This window comes from Aulostomus chinensis, chromosome 3 (assembly GCF_037954235.1).
Source record: "Aulostomus chinensis isolate RoL2024-O1b breed Wild chromosome 3, RoL_Achi_v1.0, whole genome shotgun sequence".
NCBI lineage: Eukaryota > Metazoa > Chordata > Actinopteri > Syngnathiformes > Aulostomidae > Aulostomus > Aulostomus chinensis.
Genome location: NC_141322.1, coordinates 28,215,033 through 28,241,849, shown reverse-complemented (window position 1 = coordinate 28,241,849; position 26,817 = coordinate 28,215,033). Strand labels below are relative to the sequence as shown.

At 45.1% G+C, this 26,817-nt stretch overlaps 1 protein-coding gene across 4 annotated transcripts in view; it reads left to right on the top strand.

Annotated features, from left to right (window-relative positions):
* The first annotated feature begins 72 nt into the window (after positions 1-72).
* The window catches only part of arhgef10la (Rho guanine nucleotide exchange factor (GEF) 10-like a), a 116,242-nt gene continuing 89,497 nt past the window's right edge, over positions 73-26,817 (top strand). The window contains exons 1-8 of one of the 4 annotated variants that reach the window (XM_086200107.1): positions 73-339; positions 12,875-13,153; positions 14,834-14,861; positions 20,582-20,733; positions 23,047-23,139; positions 23,215-23,345; positions 24,580-24,675; positions 25,347-25,455. In XM_086200107.1, coding sequence (XP_086056233.1) covers positions 12,880-13,153; positions 14,834-14,861; positions 20,582-20,733; positions 23,047-23,139; positions 23,215-23,345; positions 24,580-24,675; positions 25,347-25,455 — 883 coding nt within the window. In that variant the 5' untranslated portion in view covers positions 73-339; positions 12,875-12,879. Of the gene's footprint in view, positions 340-9,920; positions 10,126-12,874; positions 13,154-14,833; positions 14,862-20,581; positions 20,734-23,046; positions 23,140-23,214; positions 23,346-24,579; positions 24,676-25,346; positions 25,456-26,817 lie in introns of those variants that run through there. The other 3 variants (XM_086200109.1, XM_086200108.1, XM_086200110.1) reach the window with 3 other exon arrangements.

Genomic DNA, 26,817 nt, shown 5'->3' with positions numbered 1-26,817 from the left:
GGCTGATGGGGGGAAAGGACAACTAAAAAAGAGAGGGGCAGGGAAGGGAGATAGAGGGAGGAACAGAACCAGACAGAGAGAGAGAAAGGGGTGGGAGTAAAGAGGGGTTACCTCATCTAGAGCAGCTAATGTGCACGGTGCTTTAGAGAACTTGTGGGAAAGTAAACAGCACAGCAGAATTCCAATCTGTGTTCTCTACTTGCAGCCCTCGCAGGAGACTGTAAAGATGAGTGTGCTGGAACCGACAGTGTGCTAAAAACTGGGAGTTTATGGGATGTAACCAGGACTAAAGGTCACCAGGGAGCGCCTGAAGCTTCTCAGAGGACTAAGGACAAGGAGGTGAGAGCCGTATATATTTATTGTCCTCCCTCTCCTTGTTTCTTTTCTTTACTCCATCTCTCCCAGCATTTTGCAAAGACAGCAGCTTTGTCCAAGGGGGCCATTGATAGAGTGGAGATGGGGGTGGGTGTGCTGGTTTGTGCCTCTCTGTCCGACAGCTACAGGGCAGCTGAGAGGACAAGGGGATGTGGTGGAGAGGATGGAAATGGCAGATAACTGTGTGACCCTGTGGAAGAGTACACACCATCACGGACGATTAAACCTCAGCCGGTCTCAGAGAACCGGCACGGCTACAGAGGGTGAGGCCTTGTTATGATAGCACTAGTTCCTTAGATGGACACCACGGAGGACGGTTGTTGGCTCAGACATACACACACACACATACACACACACACCTCTAAACAGGGCTGCACTGCACTTCCACAGCCTCAAGCGATGAAAAGAGATTCCCTGGCCCAGCCCTGGCCTTCCAATTTGACGGTTGCTTCCTGTAGTACAATAACCCCTCCCAGGATGGATTTCACGCTGCCTCTGTACTTTAGGTTGACTACAGAGAGGAGAATGGGTGGAGAAGGGTTAAGGGGGAGCTAAGGGACCAAGTGATTAACATTGCGAGCCATGGCACTGTTGTCTTCACTTCCTCAAGTGGTTCTCTTTAAGAAACTCCATGGATTCACTGTACCAGATTTTTTTCTCCTCAGTCACAGTCCAGCACTTCCAACAGACATCAAGAATCCATTCATGCGCGGCCTGAAACTACCACAAAGACTTCTCTATCAATGGGAACCTTCCCCATTTAGCCACACACCCGAAAACAGCACTCATGCAACATGCTGCACACACGCAAGCCGCGGTGCAGCATCTGCCTCATGTTTACGCTTAATACTGCATAACAGAAAACTAGAATCCAACTCCTGAAGTATTTGCCATCCTCCCCAGAGCCAGACAAGATGCCCCTCTCTCCTCTGTGCATGACGCAGGAAGCAAGAGACCCACATGGCTTCTTCCCACTGGCCAAAAAAGCATGCTAGCACCTGCTAACAATGTTTTTTCTACAATGGGAACAGCTTGAATTAGCACTCACTCTCGGGTAAAAGTAGACACGGCATCTATTGACACGGCTCTGATCAGTGTTGATGGAAACACGAAATCCTGGAGAATGTGGTCGTTTGTAGCCAGCGCTTCCAATTTTGGGCTCACATGATGAGCGGTCGGCGCTCGGCTATCAACAACATACATGGAGCAACGAAAGCTTGTCACCTCCGCTGGTGCTTCCCCTCGTTCACCTCAGCCTCTAATTCAACCTGTCGGTGTTTGAAAAACAGACCCGACTTAAAAATACAACCGAAAACTGTCACTGTCCTCCATGGTGCTTTTACTTCAGCTACCAAAGATTGTATGCAAGCCCAAGATACTACACTCCATGATGCACAGGAGTAAAAAATTCAGAAAGGTTCTCCTTGTCTCCTCGCAAAGAAAACAGGATCAATCGTCCTTTATTAGCAGGTCTGAAAAACCTGCGCGTACATGATTGTGTGCAGTGAGGAAGTTAGTTTGCTTGGGAAGTGTCAAGATACCAGGTCATCAATTAGATCAGGATCCCCACTTGTCCAATAAAATCCAATCATCCTCTACACCAAAGTCAGCCATGATTAGTAGCAGCAGTCGCTTTTCAAATTCAACAAAGGTTTTGTTTCATTGGGCAAAGTTTTGAGATGCTGCGTCAAATCCCGGCACCCTCAGGAAAGTAGTTCCGACCACGCGGCTGGTTCTAAAGTTCCAATGTCTCGCCTGCAAAGCCTGTTTTAACTAAGTTGGAGCAATGCTTCACAGCCCGTTCACGACTACTCACTGTGCTATGCTAGCTAGTGGTTAGCTGGTCTCTGTGGGTCTTAGGTTTCTATTGCGCTCACAAAGGAGAGAGGTGTATTCTAACTTCTTGTCTGGCTCTGGGGAAGATGGCAAATAAGTGTGCGGAGTTCCCAAAAAAAAGTGATGAAACCCTCCTGCGTCTTTAACCAGCAGGAGGAATTAAGCAAATGTCAAAGGCAACAATGGAAGCAAAGAATCTATCCAACCATTTTCTACCTCTTATCCTGTTAAGGGTCGCGTGGGGGCTGGAGCCGATCCCAGCTGAGAGGCGGGGTTCACCCTGGACAGGTCACCAGTCCATGGCAGGGCCAACACATATAGACAGACAACCATTGGCTCTCAAAGCCACGCCTACGGTCAATTTAGAGTCTGGATTAACCTGGTCCCTTCTTGATGTCTTTGGACTGTGGGAGGAAGCTGGAGTACCAGAGAGAACCCAGCAGGAACAGGGAGAACATGCACACAGACACAGAAAGACCCCGTGCTCCAGCCGGGGCTCGAACCCGGAACCTTCTTGCTGTGAGGCCACAGTGCTGACCACTGCACCACCGTGCAGCCCCGGAACAAAAGAATAGTTTAGTAAACTGTTAATCTGTGGTTCCAGCTGCAGCTCATGTGGCGGTTCTGCTGCCTAACTGTGAATTTAGCACACAAAAAACTTATTCCAGGTGTTTTGATTTAACTTTGAAACGCAGAAACCCTGTCCACCGTGTCTAAGTGTACAAGACATAGAAATCATGTACTAAAACATAAAGCAACTAAAGGGAGACCGACTCCGAGAAGAATCACCAACAAAGTGACAAAGTCTGTTTTAAAACTGACAGCTGGCCTGTGGTTCAGCTTGGAATGCGAAATAAAACAGCTGAAAGACTTCATATTTGAATAATTGAACAGACTGAAGGTGAATTCTCTTCAGCCTGTTGTTGATCTTGCGGAGGCTGCGTCAAGTCTGAGAAAATGACCTTGATCGTGTCATCTTAGCCCCCAGACGACACACAGTTTATCTGAGCCGCATCATCCGGGCAGACGGCGTCTAATGACAATATACCATTGACCTCTTTTTATGGTAAATGTGTTTTGGAGCTTAATCCATAACGGGGAGGGGCTACATGTGGGGATTTTTAGGCCCCTACAGTGCTGATATGGGTTTTTTTAGTCCCTAGTAAATCCCCTAAAACCTAATAGCATGTTAAGTACTGCTTTCATGAGTATCATGTAGGAGGACATGTCTAACGATAATGGCACAGGAATCAGTCCTAAAACCACAACCTCCGGTCCTTTGTCTGAATACCAATAGGTTTTTTTTTTTTTTGCTAAATGCCCAAAATTAGGTCTTTTGTCGTTATTTGGTGATACGGTGTAAAATACGTCGCTAAATACCAAACCCTTTTGTTTTAAGGGGTCTTGAACAAAAAAACCCGGATTCTAAATAGTGGTTGGATGGATCTACGAAAATTGTCCAAGCCATTAACCGCCATCGGGATAATACAAGCAGCGTTAATGACATCAGAGTCACGCATCTGTGCTGGAGTCTGTTCACAGCCTGACATTAGCATTTTACTGCTAATGACTGAACTCATACATCTATTAAAAAAAAAAAAAAACTAAAACTAAAAGTGATGTTCATTTGTGGATATTGCTTATTTCCTGCATTAATCTAAAATCTGATATAAAAATACATTTGACTTTTGGCTGATAACGATTCCAACTTCTGGGGCGAGATGAACCACGGGATATGGTATAATTTTTGCACAGTGTAGAATTTATGGCGTGTTGTCATTTCCGACTCTCAGAATCGCTTCCACATCACATTAGCACTGAAAAACAGCCCAGTCAGACCCTGGAGGACAGAGCTTTATGATCACTTTTTACTACCAGACATCGCAACATGCCATAAAACTGAATACATTTGAATTTTCACACACAATTTATATTTGATGTGTGAGTGTGTGTGTGTATTTCTTTCTTTCCAATCACTGCATAAATGATATCATTATCTGGCCAACACATTCAGGGCCATCTTATCTCGCTTCAATATTTGCACAGGAGAGCACACACTGGTCCAGTGCACTAGTGTGATGGGAGCAGGGGGGGGGGGGGGCGCGGCGCGGCGCTCTCCCTGCGTCCTTGACGAATGTAACCATCAGCACATCACGGCCGTCATTGTGGACTTGAAGCAGTCCAATTACACTTTGTTGCAAAGTGCATAGGAAGGACGCACCGGCTGCAACGTGGCGGCAAACCTGGAAGGAAGGGGGGTGCGATGCTAGTCGTGTCTACGTAACCTTCTTAACGTAGTGCGTTGGCAGTGTGCTCTTCCTCATGGCCACTGCCACATTCATTCAGTTTAAAATGTGAAATACTTTCATAATATTCATAAAGTAGACGACAGTAACTTCTCTGTGTTCCGTCATCTTTTCACAGTGTGTCAGGGAAGCCGTGAAATCCGCTATGAAAGTTCTTTCCGATTGTTGTGCCGTTTGACGGGCAGAGAAAGACGTGTTCGGTCTGCTCTGGGGAGGAGTAGTTTACAGCTCTCGCCTTTCCATCGGAAGTCCTCAGTGACGCTCAGGGAAGAAGCGCCAGAGGCAGAATCGTCGCCGCCTGGCACCGTTTGTAGTCGTCCCGGTCTGTTGGCCTCTTATTGTCTGCTGAGTGTTTGCTGTGCGATCTTCTGCTAAGAAGAAGCCTAAAGTTGCTGTGTGTGACGTTCTGTCGCATTTCCAGTGCTGCTGATTCAGTCATCGCCAGCTGCTGTTCTCCGCCATTGTCTATTGATAGACCCGGCCGACCAATGGCAGCTACGTTTGTCCAACGAAGTGCTCAGTAAGCGAGCAGCTGTAGAACTAAGCCAGTCGTGGATTTGAAACCAAAACCTTCACAGTTAAGGCTTTATAAACGCCCTGCCGCTGAACATCCAGCTGAAATGGCTTCTCAAGAGCCTGACTGCTGTGCTGGGGAGTTTTTCAAAGTAAAACAGGATAGAAGAGCAGGGATATCATCGGGCATCTGTGGCTAGTTGAGCATCACAACTGGCTAACTCCAGCCTGGGTTACAGGCTGATTATTAATTAAATTCAACAGTAAACAAATAAATCAAACTTTCAGGGAAGAAAATGGCTTTGGGAGTCAGGCGACCAATGTTTTCCACTTGCTCTAAATCACTACTCTTTTATGCACCCATGGGACAGCAGTATTCCTACATGTAGCCCGGCCTGTGCTAAAGCAAACGTCACATATCCCGCTGTCCTCAACACCAGGGGATTCAAGCTAACAGGCTGCAGTAACCATGGTATTTTAGTGGAGGTGGAGAATGTGAATATGGCATTTCTCTCTTTTTAAATTATGTGTATATGTTCTTTTTAAATGTATTATAAATGTCGGAAATGTATTAGGGATATAAAGTAAATGTGGAGCCTCGTAAAGGAACTCTTCTCTTACTTGTGACGGACAATAAAACATTCTTGAATCTTGAATATATATTGTTTTGGTTGAACATTACCCATTTCACCCATTTCATTTATTCTGGCAGACCATTGTAATTCATGTGGTGTGTTGCTTCTCTTCCACCTTTTAGCTTTGATTTCAACACCTTTGCCCCCATCCTGAAACTTCAGGACCCCCCCGGCACCCACCCACCCACGTGTATCCAGACGTGTGCATCACTTTGACATTCACACTGGAAACACTCCTGTTGTTGCTCGATAGAATTTGCAGTGTTTCGTCTCTTGTGCTGTGCTTGTTTGCAGCTCGTCTTCTAATTTGCGGTGAGTTAAGCTCTCTACTACCCTGCTCCATGACTCAACCTCTAATTGCCTACAGTAGGAAGGTTAGAAGGGGCGTCACAGTGGCCCAGCGGTCTGCACTGTCGCCTCACAGCAAGAAGTTTCTGGGTTTGAGCCCTGGCTGGAGCACAGGGACAGGATTTCTGCGTTTCACAGTTAAATCAAAACACCTGGAATAAGTTTTTTTCGGAGTGCTAAATTCACAGTTAGGCAGCAGGACCGCCACATGAGCTGCAGCTGGAACCACAGATTAACAGTTTACTAAACTATTCTTTTGTTCCGGGGCGGCACGGTGGTGCAGTGGTCAGCACTGTGGCCTCACAGCAAGAAGGCTGAGGGTTCGAGCCCCGGCTGGAGCATGCGGTCTTTCTGTGTGAGTCTCCATGTTCTCCCTGTTCCTGTGTGGGTTCTCTCTGGTACTCCGGCTTCCTCCCACAGTCCAAAGACATCAAGAGGGGACCAGGTTAATCCAGACTCTAAATTGACCGTAGGCGTGGCTGGGAGAGCCAATGGTTGTCTGTCTGTATGTGTTGGCCCTGATGGACTGGTGACCCGTCCAGGGTGCACCCTGTCTCTCACCCGAAAGCCGCTGGTATAGGCTCCAACCCCCCGCGACCCGTGATAGGATAAGAGGTAGATGATGGAAGGATGGAAACACACACATGCAATCAGGAAGGCCTGTACATTAGCATCAGCTAACTAAATTCTGCTCATCTTCCCTTTTCTTATTCATCACAAAAGCCAACTTCTGAACCAAAGACTGAAACATGGAGACAAACTTGCGATCATTTCAAAGAAGGCAACAACAACAAAATCAAAAATAATAATGATTTTTCTGAGAATACACAGCCGGTGTGTGACCTGGTGGGCCTCTGAGAGCGCACACGTACTCTACTCCATCTCTCCACTCATTATTACCACATTTGGTACACAGTGGGAGAGTCTGAGCGCTCTATGTAGGTCAGGGACGGGGTGTGTAGGAGTTGGTTTCATCTCCATTCTATGATCTATCTTATTTTCCCCTCAAGAGTAGCCGCAGCGCAGCACACTCCTGGGACTCTTTATGTTTCTAAGCTGGGCACTGTTTGATGAACTGTCCAAATCACTTCCCTCAAAGACTCTCGCTCAGACTACCTGTCGCTTTGATTCTGAGGAGGGTGTTTTTGTGTGTGTGTGTGTGTGTGTTTTTAAGTGGGAAACAGTTTTGTGTTTGGCAAACTAAAACTTTTGTTTTTGACTTAGGCTGTTTTGTTGATTTGGGAAAGTATCAATTATAATTTCCTGGGTCTTTTCACTACAGACCAAAAAAATAAATAAAAATTAAAGAAATGAGTTCAGTCAGCTTGTTCAAGTCTGCAATGGAAGATAGTGACAAAAAAAAAAAAAATCCGATTTAACCATCCACTGTATTATAACACTCCTAGAAAGCTGCTTTGCTCTTACAAAATCATCTGTTTGGGCGTTTTTTTTTTTCTTTTTTCAGCCGTATCATAGACCCATCGGCCACAGCCCCAATGACCTGTGAGCTAATCAGAACTGCAGTGAGGAACGTGGAAACAATGATTGTTTGAGGCAGAGCAGAAGTTCTCCCTCCATAAAGAAGTCATTGTTGATTTGACCAATGAGTGAACTGTATGTACGTGTTTGTGTGCGTGTGTGTGTGTGTGTGTGTGTGTGTGTGGAGGATGTGACTGGCTATCAGGCTGCGACACATCACTACTCCAGCTTTTGTTTTAATATATAATTTATCTTACATAAATGCCTTTGGGTCCCCTGACGAACACAGAAGCAATTACTCTCCATAAATGCCATTATTTCCAGTTTATGTTCTCATTCTCTTGAGATGATGAAGCTTATTTTTCGTGGGGTAATGGCTTAATTTATCTGGCTGATTTGGCTTGATATCTCAGGAAAACAGCTGCCATCTCCAGATACAGAGTTTATTATCTTGTTATTGTAGCAAAACAAATAGGAGATAATGAATCTGTAATCGTGAGTAAACAAGCTTTATCTCTGTCGCAGTCCCATTTGGACTATTGATTTTATTTACTTTAGTTTCGCACCCTTGTTTTTGTCATGGATTCAGTTCTGGACTTTTATTTCATGCAGAGTTTCGTTTTGATGTATTGTTTCCTACAGTTTTACGTCAGTGTCAATCTTTCCAGTTAGTTCCTGTTTTATTTTGAAAATCAACCCTCTTTTTTTTGGAGTATTTCATGTGTTTCCTGTCAGTTAATCAGGCTTCATCAGACACAGACTGGTTCCTAGTGTTTCTCCTCCAGTCAGCTCCCTCCCTCCTCCTGTCTCTCCCACCTGTTTCCACTGTCATTAGTAGTGTTTGTATTATGGTTTGCTGTCGCTGCCATTGTCACTTCTGTTGTTTCGTTGGACTGAGGACCATGTGGAGGTACTGCATCCTCACGCTGGCCTGGGAACGTACAGGGCCCCCGAGTCAGAGCTGGTTGGCGTAACCAGGGAAAGGTTTCCCTTCTGGAACTGCTGCCTAAACGGTACTAAACGGTTGAAGATGGATGGAGGGATCACAAGCGCTAATTTATTCCCTGCTTGTGTCGAGAAGCATGCTAAATAAAATATATCACTCCAATGATAATGAAAAGAGGTGCAAAACTACAGAAAATACTGTAACAAAAGTTGAAAAACCTTCCAGACACCTTTGCTGGTACTTAAAGATTCCAGTCAGGGCAGTCAGGACTGGGATGCTGCTGGTTTGATTCCTGCTTCCTCCTGCTGATTAGCGCCTAGCGTGTGGCTCCACCATCTGTGTGTGTCTGTGTGAGGATGAGGCAACCTGGCGATGTGTCATTGAAGTGCTATAAAACTTAGTCATCGGATCATTTTAAAAAACACCCCTATTTCTGGGGGGGGGGGGGAACCCCAAACCTGCTAACTGAACTCTCTGGAAACAACACCAAGAACCACAACCGAGCTCAGGCTAGAAATCGTCTCCAGGTTACATTATAAATGCTGACCGTTAGCTTCACAAACATGGTGTGTTAGCGGTGTTGTCCTGCTGGTGTTCAGCTGCCTGCACTCCACGCTGACTCCTCCAAAGGAGTCCAGTAAACAGGGGGAAGAATGTTTCAGCACTGGAAACAATTCAGCACTCATCAAAATGCAAAGCAGATTCCGGGTTCACTGGGTGGTACTCAGAATAGGAGGAGAAATCCAGCCTGTACATCACTGGAAATATCCCTGCTTGGTGAAATAATGAAACAATTAGTGTGGGAGGCAAAGTAATACCTCCAGGGAACGCTTGTCACGGAAAATTGCAAATTTATTTAGAAAGTACACCGAAAACAAATTAAATTTCTTTCATTACAGCTGACAATTTACATGCTGTTATTTGTTGAGAAAATAGCACGGGTCCAAAAATCACCGCCATGTTTCTTATGATGGGTGTTTTTTGTTTTTTGTTTAAAAACACGTCGATACATTCTGGAAAAACTGTGGCGTCTTCGTAACACCTGCTGCTCATGTCATTACACCGAGAAAACTTGAGTTAACTACAAGAAAACATGGTGGTTATTGATTCCTCACTAAAACTGGCTGCTGACGTCCCCGCTTTTTTTTTTTTTTTTTTTTTAAATGATAAGACGTGAGAAATGTTGTTTCTTATAAAAAAAAAAGTTTCCAAACTTTTGAGTCTTCTAAACTTCGTGAATATCCTGATATCTGCAGATATTTTGGCTGAAGGTTTCACTGGGATGCTTGATCCGACCCTCAACGCATCGATGAACAAAGCATCAGTACCATGTTGTGATGTCAAAGGTTAAGTTTTGATAATTTACCGTTTTTCAGAGCAACATGGACCTGGCAGTATTGAAGTGAATTAAAACAGTAAACACAGGTCTGTCATGGTCCATGTCATGAGTTCCTGTTTGATGTTGTGGTTCGTGTCCTGTCTTGCTGTGCACTCCCTTTTGTCTTGTTCTGTCTGCAGTTCCTGTTTTATTTTGAAGTTCAGGTCCTGTTTTCCTGTGTGTTACCTCATGTGTCTCCCCTGTGTATGATTGCACCACCTGTGACTCGTTTCCTCGTGCAGTTGTCTCTCGTTGGGTCATCGTGATCGGCATTCCCACTGTCGCGGTCCCTGCTCCTATGTGTTTCCTGTAAGTTCCGTCCTTCTGTTGTACTTGGTTTTATTTGTACTTTGACTCTGTCTTAGGCCTGCTGACCCTTTTTGTTGGGACTTTGTTTTTCCCTGCCTTTGGACTTCGTGTTGTCCCACTTCACGATTAATGTCTGATATCAGCCTAACATGCCGAGATCAGTGTTCTTGTTGGCCTTCTTTGGTTTCCGGAGTGCCCAGAGTTCACAACACCACTTGCAAAATGTAGTCCACCTCTCTCTGGCTCTCAGAGTCCGATGGCCACTGCAGGCCCGCTCTCTTGAGCCGACTGCCAACCAACCAGAATATCTTGTACTCTCACCTCAGTCTCATCATGTTGCACCCATGCCAGAAATCCTCAGGGTGCTTCTCCCTCTGGCTCCTTGTTCATCAGAGTCCGCTCGAGTAGCGACCTGATCCTGGTCAAACGGGTCCTGTCTTTGTGGTGCGTCTCCCGTATCGTGTTGTCCGGCTTCTCCTTCGGACTTTTGAGCAGATCGCATGATTAAGACCACAACGGGTCTGTGATGGTCTCTGCACACTCACCAGCTCCACATCTGCTCCGAACCTGAAGGATCTTCTCAATGCTCATTTTTTTCCCTCTCTCCTCAGGACGTTTCAGGGGGTCCGCCGGCCCAGGAGCTGCTGCTGATGCCCTACGACCCATATTTCATCCTCACGATCACTGATCTAAAGTATCTTATTGTGGTCCTCGCTCGCTCAGAAAGTGTCCACTGTCTGATGATAAATCTTTTGGAAAATAAAGTATTTCTTTCCAGTTTGATCATATTTTCCCTCTAACAATCAAAAACAAAGGAAAACATTTCCAGAAATTTTTGTAAAGCAAAAATTGTGTAAATTATCAATCTTGATTTATACATCGCCAAATCACAACAAAGGCCATCTCAAGGCACTTCACTCAAAGAGCAGGTCTAGAACCTCACTCTTTCTTTCAAATGAAAGAGACCCAACATTCCCACATGAGCGAGCACTCGGCGACGGTGGCAGGAAAAAAAAACCCCAACCCTTCTCAACAGGAAGAAACCTCAGGCAGAACCAGCCTCGGTGTGGGCGGCCATCTGCCTGGACCGGTTGGGTTTGAGAGGGAGGAGAGGGGTTTGGGGTGGGGGTGGAGAAGAGAGAGGAACACGGGACCAGGGCGAGCGAGTAGTAAATTAAATGATTTAAGATTAGATGAGCGAAAAAAAAAATGTGTAAAGTCAACCTATGAAACTGAAAGCACGCTTATATGACGGTTAAATTAAACTACTTGTTTTTCGAAAAAACCACTTCAGTCCTTAGTGAGGGATTCCAGCAACGCCTCATCAGTTGATATGGCGATTAATCTGCTGCTAAGCTAACAGCCTTCAACCCACCATATGTCAGGTTATTGTGGAGTGTTTGACTGTCTATTCCTGCCTCTGGCGTGGAGTTGATCTGTTCGTGGAAAGTTTTTGTTTCCTGATGAATCTAATTCTGAGTTCCCGTGATTCTGCAGCTTCCTCCCGGCTCCATCTGGCTGAGAACTCCACTTCCAGACATTTAACAAATTCTTACAGAAGAGAACAGTCTCTGACACACACACACACACACACACACACGCATTTGCCACTTTATTAACACTTGCGTTGTTGTTTTTTGTTGCTTGTCAGATTTTTTTTTAGTCTGTATTCTTTAAAGTTATTTATGACTCCTTTGAGAAGTACAACACAAATGAAGTTCTTATTGTAATGTCAATGAAGGAGTTTAACTAAAAAAATCCACTTGCTGTGATTTAGTGAGTCTTGAATATCGCAGGGAATCAGAGGCGGCCTCCTGCAGCGTCATTGGGAGGATTTAAGTCAAACTTTCATTGTTGATGCAACAGTTTATTCATCCACAACACTGATTTTTATCTTGGAAGACCTTTTCAGACATGATGCTGTTTTGTGTGTGTGTGTGTGTGTGTGTGTGTGTGTGTGTGTGTGAAGCAGCTTTAGCATGTTTACAGACCAGGGAACATTCCAGTCTTGCGACCGCTGCAGTTTAACTCTGACCACATGAAGGCTGTTGGAACTCATTGTGTATTTGCAGTTTGCTGTCTTGAAAATATCATTTTTTTTTCTTTTCTCCCGCATGACTTCTTGGTGAACAATTGTTGCTGGCGAAGCTTCTGAAGAGGGACATTTAACAAAAAGAGGAAAAGATTTTCAAAACATAATTTTCCAAACCCTCGAGCGTCAGCTTCATTCGGTGTGCTTAATATTCCATAAACGCCGAAGTTTGAGTTAAAAGGGAACCGAAACTCTGAGCTGTCAGGAGTTATGGAGGAATTTTTGATCACGTCTGCACCACTTCTCTGTGACTCCAGGGTGCAGAAAGAGCCAGCCACGGATATTTAGCTTAAAGCTAACGGTGCCCTGTTAGCTGTAGTGACAAACTACAACATAACTGTTCAGAAACACCTGCCTACGAACTCTCAAGCCAGTCGTGTTTGTCTTTATCCAGCCGTAAGCTCAGTAACCCACAGACTGGCTTATATCCCCTCTGGAACCATGAACAAGTTCAGGGGAGTCATTGCTCATTTGTTTTAAACTCAGTTGAGGGATTGTAACGTCCTTAAGAAAGAATAAACATGATCATAACTTTATTGTTTCGTATGACTAATATTTGCAGTTGTTGGGCATAGTCATCAGCGGTGTCACTCCCAACTCTGAGCTCATAATGGAAAAATCAATTCACTCATAAGAGGACGTCTTTCTCTATTTCAGCGACAATGTCTGCCGCCACATCGCAGCAACTGCCGGTGGAGGATGAGGAGGAGGAGGAAGAGCAAGGGGAAGAATTTGTGTTTGAGGACAGCGCCGATGAGGAGAAAGCCGCAGAGGATGGTAAAGATACCTGCTGTGACTCTGATCGGTTGTCAAAAAAGGGCGCCGGCGAGCCATCAGACGAGGCGCCGCAAACAAACGACTCACAGCACCACCTCAGAAACGTTCCTGCTGCTGGACTGGAGGGAACCCGTGATGGAGCTCCTACCTCTGCTGCAGGTAACACATCTCCACTGTAGGTAGTGGAGTGACTGTGTGAAAGTTTACCACAAGTTTTCAGTTTCTGCAACTTCAAACATGTAAATGCTCTCATCTCAGGGTTAGTCTCTGGTTCTCACCTTCTGCAGGACCTCTCTGGTCCTACTGAGCCTCTGTGTGTGTGTGTGTGTGTGTGTGTGTGTGGGGGGGGGGGGGGTTAAGTTGTAGAGAAGTTCTTTTTGACAATGTAAAATGGCTAAATGTAAAACTTTTACATGTTGTAATCCATTAAGTGGGCGGTGGTGATGCACAGGGGAATTCTGGGTGATCAAAGTGTGCAGTGGAGGTCTGTTGTGCAATCAGCATTTGAGGATATCTGGAATAAAGCAGAGCAGAACTCAGATCCCTCCCTGAGCCCATGACACGATGGTGGGATAACGGCATTTGTTTAACCACCAACAACCTCATATTTTCCATCCCATGTGCCAAAAAAATTACATACAAAAAAACAACTAAAGCCACCCACCCCCCATACTTGCTCCACACAGTAACATCATTATCACCAAGTTGGAGAAGGATCTGGTTGACCCACTAGGAATACGTCAGTGTCTAAAACACATGTAGTGTCCTGTTGCCACCAGGTGGTGCTATGACTATTCTGCTCTATTTTTCTTAAATTTTATTTTATTTTTGATTCACAACAACAAAAATATATGACACGTAAGAAACTGGGGGTGATGCAGAACCTGACGAGAACCCAAACAAAATAAAACAAGCTAACGGTGATGCATAAAGAGGACAAAGGACATAAACAGATGTTTAGGTGAAATACTCACTGCGCATGACCGCTGTATATTATGGGAAGAAGAAGAGCAAAGAGGAGGAGGAAGGGAAAGAGAGGAAGACAATAATTAGATAAATAAATACAGGGGGAACGTGAGAAGGGCCCCAAAAGCTAGCGATTTCCTCCTCTGCTCACTCTGGGCCCCTCCAGCAGGCTCAGTGGAAATCAGCTTCATGGCTTTCAGTCAAGCAGAGGAAACGCCAGTGAGAGCACGACCTCCTTGGTGGGCACAGAGGAGAAGTTTCCTCCAAAGTCTTCCTGGCAGTCCGAGGTTTAGGAAAATGTCGTGGTTCAGGTTAAAACAGAAGCTCTCATAAAGACCCTCTGTCCCTGGAGGCAAACGTCTCTTGTGTCCTTGGTGGAGGTAGTGAACAGCACAAAGTCACTGCGGTAGCGGTTTGGACTTTTTTACTCTGCAGACCCAAATGCGGAGAGACTTTTACAGACTTGGTAATTGAAGACGTGACTGCTGGCTGGCAGGTGGTGAATGAATCCTGGCTTGTGGACTGAATCCAAACAGAGGGCTGGTGAGCAGGGGAGGCAGCCAGGTGGCAGTCGAGGCAAGACAGAGAAGATGCAGGTGGAGGGGAATCCTGGAGAAAAGGGCTCGGCAGCACAAGCAGACGAAGAGTGATGAAAATACTTCAAAAATTATTGACATCAGCTAAGCAGAGAGAGTCAGCCACGCCTACTGTATAACACTGAATCAAATGACAGGAGAAGACACCAGGGAAATAAGGTAAACAGAAATAGACACGAGGGAGAAAACTGTCAAAATTGAGGACAGTTTTAAAATACGTGTTGCCTTTGCTCTGGAATAGTTTGTCTCACGGTTGCCATTTTCCTCATTTTGACAGATGTTCCAGTTCATGAGTCACCCAGCTGGTAAGTTGCATCTGATTCCTATCGCAGTGTGGGGAAAATGACTTGAGGTAATGGAGGAGGTAAACTCAACACCATATCACATCAGCGTGATGTCATTACGTCTGACATAGTGTCACGCTTGCGCCCCATCCAAACACACCGCAGTGGGTTTGAGGTACTGCGCTGTTCCGCTGCATCTATTTGTACAACATTCCGATGCCAGATGGTTTGTGACACCCGCGGTGACAGGCGCTCCTGTCATGTTTCGAGTGATGTTGATGATACAGTCCAAGAGGGAAATCACCGCATTGCCTCATGCACAATGATGCGTACAGTATAAAATGATGTGGCGTTAATTTAGATTAGTACAGTGCTGAATCTAAATTTAATCTAAAGTCGGTTCACTCAGTCATACTAAACATATTTTCTCATTTAAAGTTTAATCTGCTGCCACTCCAAAAGTAAATGCACCATCATTTGTGCTGCTCAACAGCTCTTCATCAGGGAATGGTGTCATTTATTCAAAGGTTTGTCTTCAGAAGGCCTCATCTAGAGTTGAAATGGTTCCGCTGTAAAATGTTGAGGCGTGCGCAGACTAAATGGCACCTAAAGGAACACGCCAACTATTCGGGGGATGCGTTTATTTGCGACCCTCTCCAGGGCCTGAGAGGAGCGTCGGGGAGCTGAGACCCTCTGTCTTGATTCTGTGAGTCCAGGCTTCGCTTGGAGCTTCGTCCCTGGTACGTTCTGAAAGGTTTCCTCGCTCTGCAGGCTGTTGGTTCTCTGGTCTGCGTCAAAAAGACGGCGTTCTAGGTTTCATTCAAATTAAATCCATGTGGGATATATGAAGGGGGTCTTTGGACTGTGGGAGGAAGCTGGAGTACCAGAGAGAACCCACGCAGGAACAGGGACAACATGGAGACTCACACAGAAAGATCCCGTCCAGCCAAGGACTCGAGCCCGGAACCTTCTTGCTGGGAGGCGACAGTGCTGACCGTGCACCACCGTGCCTCCCACTCAGAAATCTATTTTGTAAAATAGAAATGGAAGCTTGACCTTTGACCACCCAATTTTTGAACTGAAGTCATCCTTGTGTCCCAGCAGATGTTTGTGGCAAATTCCCCTCAGGTCCTCTAGAGATATCGCATTCACATGAGGTGACAGTGACCTTTGACCTCCAAAACCACCAATTAAAGGCAACCCTTGAGTCCTGTGGATGTTTGTGGAGAAACTGGGGAAAAGTAAATGACAGTAACTGGTAACTTAGAATGCATTACACTTCACACAAGTGAACTTGCCTGACAGTGCAGTTCCAGCCAACACGTTCTCTCTGTGACGAAGCCACGCAGGGCCCCTGACTCTAATGAGGCCCCCACCTGGGCTTCTAGGAAGTGTGCTGAGAAACCTTTACCAATGGTTGACTTGATAGTTTGGATTCCTGTGGGTTTTCCTGTGCTGGAAAGAATGACTGTTTTTGTGCACAGGTGTGGCTTTTTGCCCGCGCGCGTGTGTGTGTGTGTGTGTGTGTGTGTGTGTGTGTGTGTGTGTGTGTGTGTGTGTGTGTGTGTGTGTGTGTGTGTGGAGTCAGAGGGAGGTCTTGGCAGTTTCTCATGCAGGGATATTTCTGCTGAGTGCACATTTCCACTTTGGTTCAGTCAATAGTCTTCCTTTTAAAGAAGCGCTATCAATAGCGTTTTCCACCATCAAGGTGTTAAGACTGTCAGCACATCCACCGCATCTGTCAGCAGTTTTGGAATAATATTGCCAAAATTACTTTGCAATTGTTATTATAGATATATGGGTTTTTCATAGCGCTGCAGTGACAGCACATCGGCTCGTTACAGTTATTAGGCCTGAGGCAGCGTTTCTCTCCCTCCAGTTATTTCTTACTCTCTGGTATTTAATGCCAGCATTTACTTTTACTCCTTGACTGATGGTTTTCATTAAAGTCATTGCCCTGAACTGCGGCAATGAACGGAAACCATGACAACGGGGCATGTGTGCATCTGTTCGCTGCAACTTCAATTTTTTTTTTCTTTTTTCGGATTCACTCACTTTTATGTTCACTCTACCCTTTTGCAGCCTTGCAGCACTTTTGCCCTCCTCCAGCAGCTCATCAAATGTGCAGCAGTTGGCTCGCAGACAACATTTATTTTTCACACTGCTGTTGTTTTTTTTTTGTTTTTTTGTTTTTTTTTTAATAAAAGACCCCTCACCTTGTTGTTCTCACCTCAGGTTTAATGCTCTTTGAATAGAAAAGAAAACTGTAAAAACATTAAAACAGAAGAAACAAATGGAACGAGGAGAGAGAAGCGCTGTGAGCCTGACACGCTGGTGCCGTCTAATTGGAGTCGTGTTGTATAACTTTGTGTGGTTTGATGCGAGGAATAGTTTGTGGAAGGCATGTATGACCTGCAGATAAAAAAAGCCCCATCAGTATGGTCACGACAACACTTGTGCCGCTACAAAGAAGCGCGATACCCGGGAGAGACCAGAGGGCGAGCAGGTAGAGGCATGGCAGGCTGTGCTGCCCTGGCACAGTAGCTGAAGGGAATGGAAACAGATGGAAGATGGAGATTTGCATTCATGCAGCCTCTACTTTGAGCTTTGCTCTGCCCCGAGCGATGTCATTTGCATTGAGAAATGATTCCAGCTTTCGAGCTTTACGACTCACTAAAGCTTAAAGGGACAGATCCGTCAGGTGCACCGCGCCTGGATCGATGGCCGCCCTCCTGAAATCGCTCATACCTGATGTGACGGCGTACAGTCAGGCTGACAAACGTGCGCGTCACTGTTGTTCTGCCTTCACTTCTTCTACGCGCCAGCAATTTGAATGACAACAGATGAGTTATTCATACAAAACGTGTTGACAAATGTCTCTTTGTGTTGTTTCCATGTGGGCTCAGACGGTTTTTGTTCCTGTTGATTGAGGCGGGTGATCCATCATCATAGAGAGCAGAGCGACACTTCGATGCCTGCTGTGTTCTGACAGAGAATCAAGGTGTTAGCAGTGGCTCCAGTGTGATATGTGCATTACATCTGCTGCTTGATATGAGCCTAATGGCAAGTACAGCACCATTTACTTTTCTGTTTATGCCTCCGTGTCACGGACAGCAGCGTCTTCTTTTCAGGATTCTCTTCTTCAAATTTGGCACAAACGCACTCTGGATCTCAAGGTGGTCAAAGGTCAAAGTCACTGTTACCTCATATGTCCATGATCTGTGTCCCGTTTTCAAGTCAATATCTCAGGACCATCTTCAGGGAGCCCAATCTGGCAGTAACGTCCGGTGGGATTCGAGGATGAAATACGTCGATTTTGGTGGTCAAAGGTCACTGTGGCAGCCAGAGGTACACAGTAATGTGTGTGTGTGTGTGTGTGTGTGTGTGTGTGTGTGTACTTTGATTTGTCCAAGGTACTAGTGTTCTTGTACCGTCTCTCTGGCTGCAGGAAAAGTTTCCCATCAAGAATATTAAAGTGTCCAAACATCAGACAGAACTTGGCACAAACTACCATCACCAGGACTGATGGTGTAATTACATCCACTGCCACATTGTCACAGTTTAATAGAACTTTCTCTTAGACCAGGCATGAGAACCTAGGGGTTCGCTGAAATACCTTCAGAACAAAGTTACTGCAGAATAGCTGGTGATTGACACAATCTAAATTATTATTCTGTTGGTGCTAAAAAGAACATTATTTTCCAGCAGTAAATGTAAATTTAAAATCTGCTGATGTTAAAATAGAGTTTCCTGAGCTACAAAACGATGTGGACCACCGCTCATCGCGCACACTGAAGCAGGGGCTTCATGAGCCCGCCAGGATCCTGCTTGACTTTCTGCTGTCATTGTTTCCGTGGTAATGTCGAGGTCTGCTCTCAAACGCGCATATTTTCTCGTTTCCTTCTTCATACCCACTTCACCTACACACAAAGTTAATAGCTTGCAGGATTGCTGAATTCAGCCTTCTCCTTTGGTCTCTCAACAGCTCCAAATTACAGCATTTTGTACGCATTATTCTCTTGGCATTTCTTATTTGTCTGCGAGATGCCCATCTTGAGTAGCTGCTGCTGCTGGCACGGGTTTAGAGGGACAGATTAAACTATTGTTGTAGGGAGTCTCCTACATGCTGGATCCTGTCATCCGTGGGGGAGGAAAATCCCTCACTTGCAGCATCAACACATGACATATGATGGCTATGTCAACAAAATTTTCAGCCGTAATATCAGAGTGTATTTTTAATAGCTGGTTCAGGGCCTGTTTTCTTTCAAAGAAGCAGCAGTGACTTCACAAAGCTGCAGGCAGAACACATAATTTGACAATGCTCGGGGACGTGTTAGATAACTCCAGGAAGAAGCAGGAGATTTTATTTCAGCTTTTTCACATGTAGCCTTGTGGTTCTGATTCTAAATAAGTCATCTTACATACTACTGAGGTGTTAACACAGACAGTTGGAAGCATTAGTAGCAAACATGAGCTGATACACTGCAATATTGTCCCTTTATTACTTATTTAACCAGGTTTGACCTCGCCACGGGTGGCAGAAACAGATTTTTTTTTTAACAGTATGTCCCTTAAATGAAAACATACAAATTACAGAAGCAGCCACATTAGAGTTTCCACGGCCGTGAGGAAAATATCTCCACTTATTTATTCAAAGGAATACATCACCTTTTTTGGAAATAAACTCATTTGCCCCCGACAAGAGGATAGATACTTATACCTGCTGAACGCTAGTTAGCTCAGCACAATGACTGGAAGTGAGTGGAAAGTATTAGCGTACCTCTGTAAATTCAACAATAAGAACAGTTACAGGAATCCTGGTTTGTCTGGAAGTCCTCCTCGTCTCCGTCCGTGAGTAGTAGAGCAGTCATCTACTCATCGACAGAGCCCTTGCTGCTGTTGTCAGGAGTTGTAATGGTATCGTGTCTTTTGACAGAGGTATGCTAACACTTACCACCCACTACCATTCATTGCGCTAAGCTAGCTAGCATTCAGTCTGTCTCTGAAGGTGTCTGCCCTCTGTAAGCTTATTTCCCCAAAGGTTGTTGTGTTCTTTTAACCTGTAGGAATTTCCCGCCTCCCGCCTCCCGTCAGCCCGTCAGGCTCTCTGCCGCCTCTTTGCTTGTTATTCAGCTCCACCAGCACGCCAGGGTCCACCTGCAAGCTCTGATGGGCGGGGGTGGGGGGGCAAATAGTTTGCTTATCACTCCTCAACATCTTGATGTAAACACACGCAAGGAGAGATGAGGTCGCAGCCGAGACTCCAAACACAATGTTTTGCTTTTGTAATGAATATTGAGTTGTATGACTGAAATGTTAAAAACTAAAAATCTATACGACAATATTGAACGCTGGGAAATTCATTTAAAATGTATTGATGGACCCGCACTTGAATCTCAGGTTGGAACAAAAAGCCGAACGTGTGCTTCTACCCAGACCGACTGAAGTATTTTCAGCTAAATTAACACAACAATAGAAGGAGACGAGTTCTCTGTTCAAGCTAAAAACACAGCTGTAAAAAAAAGAAGAAGGGATTTTTTGCTTCCTAACCCTCCCATAATAATTTGTCAGCTGCATGTTCTATTTCAGACTTAAGGGAGGGATGCTTGGATAGCAGAGAACTATTTGGACCCCCACCCCTTAATACCCTACCTCCCTTTCCTCTCACTGAAATTAAGTTGTAATGAGGCACACAGCACTCAGTGTTAGTTTTACTGTGCTAATGTTTGGGTACCTTCCAGGGCCTCAGCAGCAGCCGCCGAGCCCAGTGCTTCAGCCCCGTGTGTGGGAGAGGAGCTGCCGAGGCTTCCTGTGGCACCGTCGGCTGCGGTGGCGGTGGCTGATTCGGGGGACTGCAGCAAGGAAAGCTCCGGCTCAGGGGACATCTCTGAAGGTACAGAAGCAAATTACATTGACAGGGAAGTAATGCATTTTATATTGCAGATCAAGAGTTCAATTTCAGACCACAAGATTAAACTTAAGCCTGCCTTGGGATTCCGGTCCATTCCACCTCTGTATTATATTGTTCACACTGTGGACAGATCTGATAGAAAACCAACTGCCTGCCGGAGTTGCGTAAACAGTTCTGTTGACCACACAGCAGTGACATTGGCAATATAAATTGTGCACCAGTATTTTGTTAGTGCTACACATTGCATTTCTCTACCTTGATCAAAAGTGGCAACGACATCGTATTATGTGCTCATTTTACGGTTCATTGATCCAAAGGAGACAGCGGCCGGTGCAGGGACTCAAACACATTCAGACACACACAATCAATTTGAACACAACACGCTCATGCACAGAAATTTTTATGACATGATTTCATTTCTACACAGACATGAATCAAATTAATACAGCACAAGGATCAATAGGGAACCAATTCCATGCAGAGAAAGAGAAAAAAAAAGAAGAAGAAGAAGAAGAAGAAGAAGCTGCTTTTGGACGGTGACTTGGTCGGCTGTGCTGCTGCTGTGTGAGGGTGGCTCAGAAATGAGAGATATGCAAGACTCCCACGGCCCTGCGTGACATTTGTACACCAAACACTTCACGCGCCGGCTTTTGCTTCATTTCCAAAAACAAACTGATGTAAAATGAAATTGTGTTGTTGTTTTTTTTCAGCATATCTTTATCAGCATGATTGTTTTTTTTTTTTTTTTTATCTATTAAGGTGCTACATTTGCGCTCCTACATTTCATATCTAAAGTATACTCCTTTTAATCGAGTGCATTCGAAATGGATCATTAAGAATAATCAAGTTTTTCCCGCTTGTGGAAGCAACCGTCTCCCCTCGCTACTCATTTGCCCGCATAAATGGTAAATAGAATAAAACGTATTCACACATCTGCATATTATTGGACATAATACACACAGTATTGTCGTGCTGTAAAGAGCAAATAGAGTGAAGAGGATATAATAAAGAAAAAGACGAGTGGCGGAGCCCTCCGGTGGCCACAGGGAGGGAGGGAGGGGTTGTGGTTGTAAGACATAACTTGTTCCCACAAGTTAATCAAAACATAGGAAGAAGTCAAATCTCAGTCATTTTTTTCCAATTTGGGAAAAGGGTTACATGGCGTGTCCACAAATTACTGAAACTGATGAGTTACATGTTGTAGCAGCACAACAAAAACATTTCGGTAAATAGTCATAACTGGTGGCCATGTCGGTAGTTTAGAACCAGGTTGCATTTTATGGCCACGGAACAGTGAAAGAGTGAGAACAAGAGATATGTCATGCCAACAAGATACAGTGTGTGCGTGCGTGTGCGTGTGTACGTGTACATATATACCATATATTTATTCTCTTTGGCCACGCCACTCCGTACAGAAGAGAAAAAAACAATACGTCGCGATCATCTGACAGTGACTTGTAAATACTTTGTGTTTAATAAATAGGACACATTCATGATGGCTGCGTGTTTCTAATTATCTCCAGCCTCCCTCTGAAATACGAACCAGTTTATTGGACTGTCATCGAGTTTCTGTAGAGTTAAATAAAAGTGACAAGTAAGAAGTAGCAAGCCATTTTCCCAGGAGGCCGAGTCACTTTGCAGATATGCCGATAGCCGGAGTCCAGTTGTTTTCTTCTTTATTCTGAATCCCTCCTGAATGCACAAGCGCTGGAGAGTGTGGCGAGATAGAAAGAACATTTGTGTAGCTAATCCTCTTTTGGAGAAAACAGTTGCTCTTTGTTCATCTCTTGGATGACGTCCAAGGTTATTTCGAATTTCAGACTGAACTGGGCAGAATAATCCCTGACAGAATACACATTTCCAATCAGATTAATTGAAAACAGTGATTGTAGCTGTTCAAGGCTTAGGGGAGAGCGTTTCAGACAAATCGCAGTTTAAAACCAAATCAATAAAGCTCACCAAGCTAAATTAGGCTGAAACACTCTTAAAGCAGTTAATGACAAATCGTGTGGTGAGTGGAGAGCGAAAGGGTCAATAGCTCAAGACGCCGGATACAATTATGTGTCACATGGACTGAAACTTTCAGGGAACATTTATAAGACATGCCGTACTTCTCTGAGACGGAACACCTTCCAATGCAAATGTTGCAGCATTTCAATGTGGCGTGGCTTGTAGGCATGTTGTCCAGTGTGCTTCATCCTGTCAGGTGACGCAGTTTGGGGCTTCAAGCATCAAATAGAGGAAAGTTCTTTTCCTGTTCACACACCCGTATTTTACTTTGATGCTTTTCTTCAGCGGCGTCACGCGTGGCTGAAGCCGAGCCGGCTGAAGCTGCGGAGGTTATCTACGATGATGTTCCGTGTGAGGACCCCCTCTCTCCAGATGAAGGTGAGAGTGACGAACGCACAACGTGCCCACCGGTGGAGCTCAGTGTGGAGACACTGATGAGTGTGATGTTCTCAGCAGATATGATCTATGAAGACGTCCAGAGAGTCGGCGGTCGTAAGGACGCCGACAACGGCTGGAGCTCCAGCGAGTTTGAGAGCTACGACGAGCAGTCTGACACGGAGAGCAAAGTACCAACACGGAGCAAGGTAGTGCTGCTGTTCCCCCCTCGCAGACTCGTCCGTGTTCCCCCTGAATGGCAACATGAAGTTGTTTTTGTTGGTTCCAGCACTTAAACAATTATAGAGAATATTTAATCATATTCTCTTGTTTTTCTACCTCAGTTTTCTTTATTCATTTGTTGAGCTGGGAAGAAACTATAAAGAACATAAAAAATGCATCACAGGCTGTCAGGAGTTTATTCTTTCACTGTGGGATGAGTGTAAACAAGTATGTGAAAAGCCTCAGATCTCCGTCTTTGCCAAGGACGCTGCTGATGTGCAGCGGAGCCAGAGCCTTCTTCCTCCACATGATGGCACTGTGTGCACATTCACGTGGCGCCGCATTGCCATCATGCTTCAGCAGCCGTCAGCGTGAAGCCACAGGGAACATTTGAAGTAATATAAAAGTATTGTGCTAAGTAAAATCTGTAATGCATAGATTAATACCTGCCTTTGCATATTTTTAAATGCTGAAGGTGTTGGAGTATCACTGCATTGTAATCCAAGAAAATCCTGAGTTAAACAAAAGCGAGGGAGAGCAAGAAGAGAGGGAAACAAATGCTTGATGTGTTGGTACATAAAATGAGTTGCTCAGGTAATTACAGGAGGGGGTGCGTGGTGGAACCCCCCCCCCCCCCCCCCCCGCCCCGCCGTTCTGCTCCGCATGTCCGTCCCAGGCCACTAAACAAAAGGAAGAATTTAGTTGGATTGGTTGAGCAATTAATGTAGAAACCTTGACTATTAGGGGCGGGCACCGCTTTTCAGCTAGCACAGCTCTCTTCAAAAACACATTGCTTTTAATTAGTTTCACCCAATTAATTTTTTGCCTAGTGTATCTGAAGTTTTGCAGTTGACTGCTTAATTTGAGCAGCCTGGAAAAGCTGTGACAGAGTTTACTTCTTTAATATTTGCCCTGAACTGCCAGCAGCAGTGGCAGCAGCAGAGGCAGCAGCCCCCCCCCCCCCCACACACACACTTTACACACCTCCTATAGTAAAACCCCTTTGACCAGCGCTTGATGCTTTCACTTTCTGTGCTTGTGATTATTTCCCGTGGCTTCTTTTTTTTTGGGGGGGGGGGGGCTTTTTTTTGGGGGGCTTGCTTTGATCACTTTCCCTCCACTTCCCTTCTCCATTCCTCTCTCCGACTCTTTCATCCTCCCTTCACCTCTTGTGGCTAAATGCGACCTCGTCCCCGTGCTCTACCCTGTCAACACCTGTAGCTCTCTCCTGAAGTGCGTCGGCTGAGGGAACGCTGCGCCCGGACCAAACGTGAATTGGCCATGAGGCTGGCTGGCAGGCACAACTATGACATTAAGGTATCTCACTGGAGGCAAGAGCTATATTCCATTAAATTACTATGCAAACAGGATTGATGATCACCCAGGGCTGATGTATGCTGCGTCAAGCCTCACTACACTCACCATCCTTCCCGGCTTCCCTTTGGAATTTTTCTTCGCTGGTCTCTTTCTTTGCCCGGTATAATATTGAGATGCATTTATCGGCCACATTAAATATTAACAAATATAAACACCAGTGTAAGTTGCTTCCAAATAATGACCTACTTTCCCCAAGCAGCATCATTTAAAAATACTACCACCCTGGGTGTATTCTGGGTCTGTGGAGTCTGGTTGCAGGGTCTCTGGAGCTCGTGGTCAGCTGAAATTCTCCCACGCTGAGCAACGCAGCTCTAATATGGAGCTCCTTCTGTTACCATAACGTCTCCATGATATGCTGGGAGACTCAGTGATTAGAGGCAGCACAGTGACCCACGGGGAGTTGCAGATAGTGAGATTCACGATGAGCCCAGTGAGCGCCACCTCTCTCCAGAGGAGCGTCATAGGTTATTAAGTCCCCACTGCATGCTGATTTTGTTGTTGTTGTTGTTGTTGTTGTTGTTTCTGTTGTTGTTGGGGTTTTTTGTTTTTTTTTGTTTTGATCCTCCAGCTCTGACCCTCCTTTCTTGTGTGTGTCTGCTCCTTCCAAACAGGTTCAGCAGCTCATGAAGGCGGCGAGAAGCGGAACAAAGGATGGGCTGGAGAAAACCAAAATAGCTGTCATGAGAAAGGTTCCCTTCCTTCACAGAAAAGATGCAGCGGGTAAAGTTTGAAAACTTTGTAAGGGCAGGCGGGCTTTTGAGGTTTTTATTTTTAGTAATGGCTATTGGTTGTGAATTTCCTTACAGTTGACTCCCTGGCAGTTGCTTGTATGCAAAGCTTGCCAAGCTTAAGAAGAAGTTTGAGGCATCAGTTGAAGGTTTTCTTTATCCAAATCCCTTCAGGGAGGAATGAAAGCCAGTGAAAAGAAAGATACCACTGATTATATTCAACAGATTTTAAAGGCAGACACGGTGGTTAAATGAAGTCCTGATATTGGAGAGCCAGTGCTACAATACAGGTGGTGTTCCCTCAGAGGGCCAAAAATCGAACTAAATGATGGGCTGTTTGCCAGAAGCAAGCACAAACTTGTTAAAATGACTTTTGTCTGTGTTCCACCGACTCTGCCTCTTCATTAACTTTTTTTTTTACTTCTCCCTCAGCAAACCGCCGTCCCGCTGGAACCCCACCGCCTGATCAAATTATGAAAAGAAAAAGTTGAATTATCAGGCATCCCGCTTATATAAATAGAACATTTTTACCTCACCAAAAGAAAACAGCACAATAGGAAATAATAATTCTCATGCTAAATTTCGTATGTTGGCCCAAATTTGATCCCCGGGCCTCATTTTGGGCAGCCCTGTGTTATGGAAGCCTGACAATAGAGATTTTCATCCATTAACGGCGTAGCGAGCAGCTGCGTAAAGCGTACACGACTCAAACAAATCTCCAAGCAATCACAAAGAGGTAAAGAGGCCGGTGCTGCTATTTTTAGGTGTTGATGGAGGGTAATCTGTGCAGCATTTTATTTCTTCTCCACCAATCCTCTGTTATCATTCCAAAGTCTTTAATTGGAACGGTGAAAGCCTCTGCTATCTATGTCTTTATGGTGAAGTGGGGATTTTTTTTTCCTTTTTTTTTTCCTGTGGAATGTCTTTGTGCCAATGCAGAGATGTTGGATCGTGGTTTGCAGATTCATTTCTGTGTGCCTCCTTTACTCCAAGAGAGATACAGTATTGTTTTGAAAGTATTTTTCTCCCAAGGCCTCGATGCCTCTGTCGCTGTCTTACTCTCTCTGCACACTCAGTCTCTCTCTCTCTCTCTCTTTTTTTTTCTTACACACACACACACACACACACACTACTCTGTCTCTTTTTCTGAGTACAGAAGTCTTCATATTTCAGAGGTAATAAACTTAGCGCGTCGCAGCGTGTCTCCAGCTGCAGTGAGATCTGAAGGATGCCTTTCTCTTTCCTCTCTCTCTCTGTCTCATACTTTGTCATACACACACACACGCACACAAACACACACACAAACATACACGTGCACACAAACACACACACACACACACACACTCACTCACTC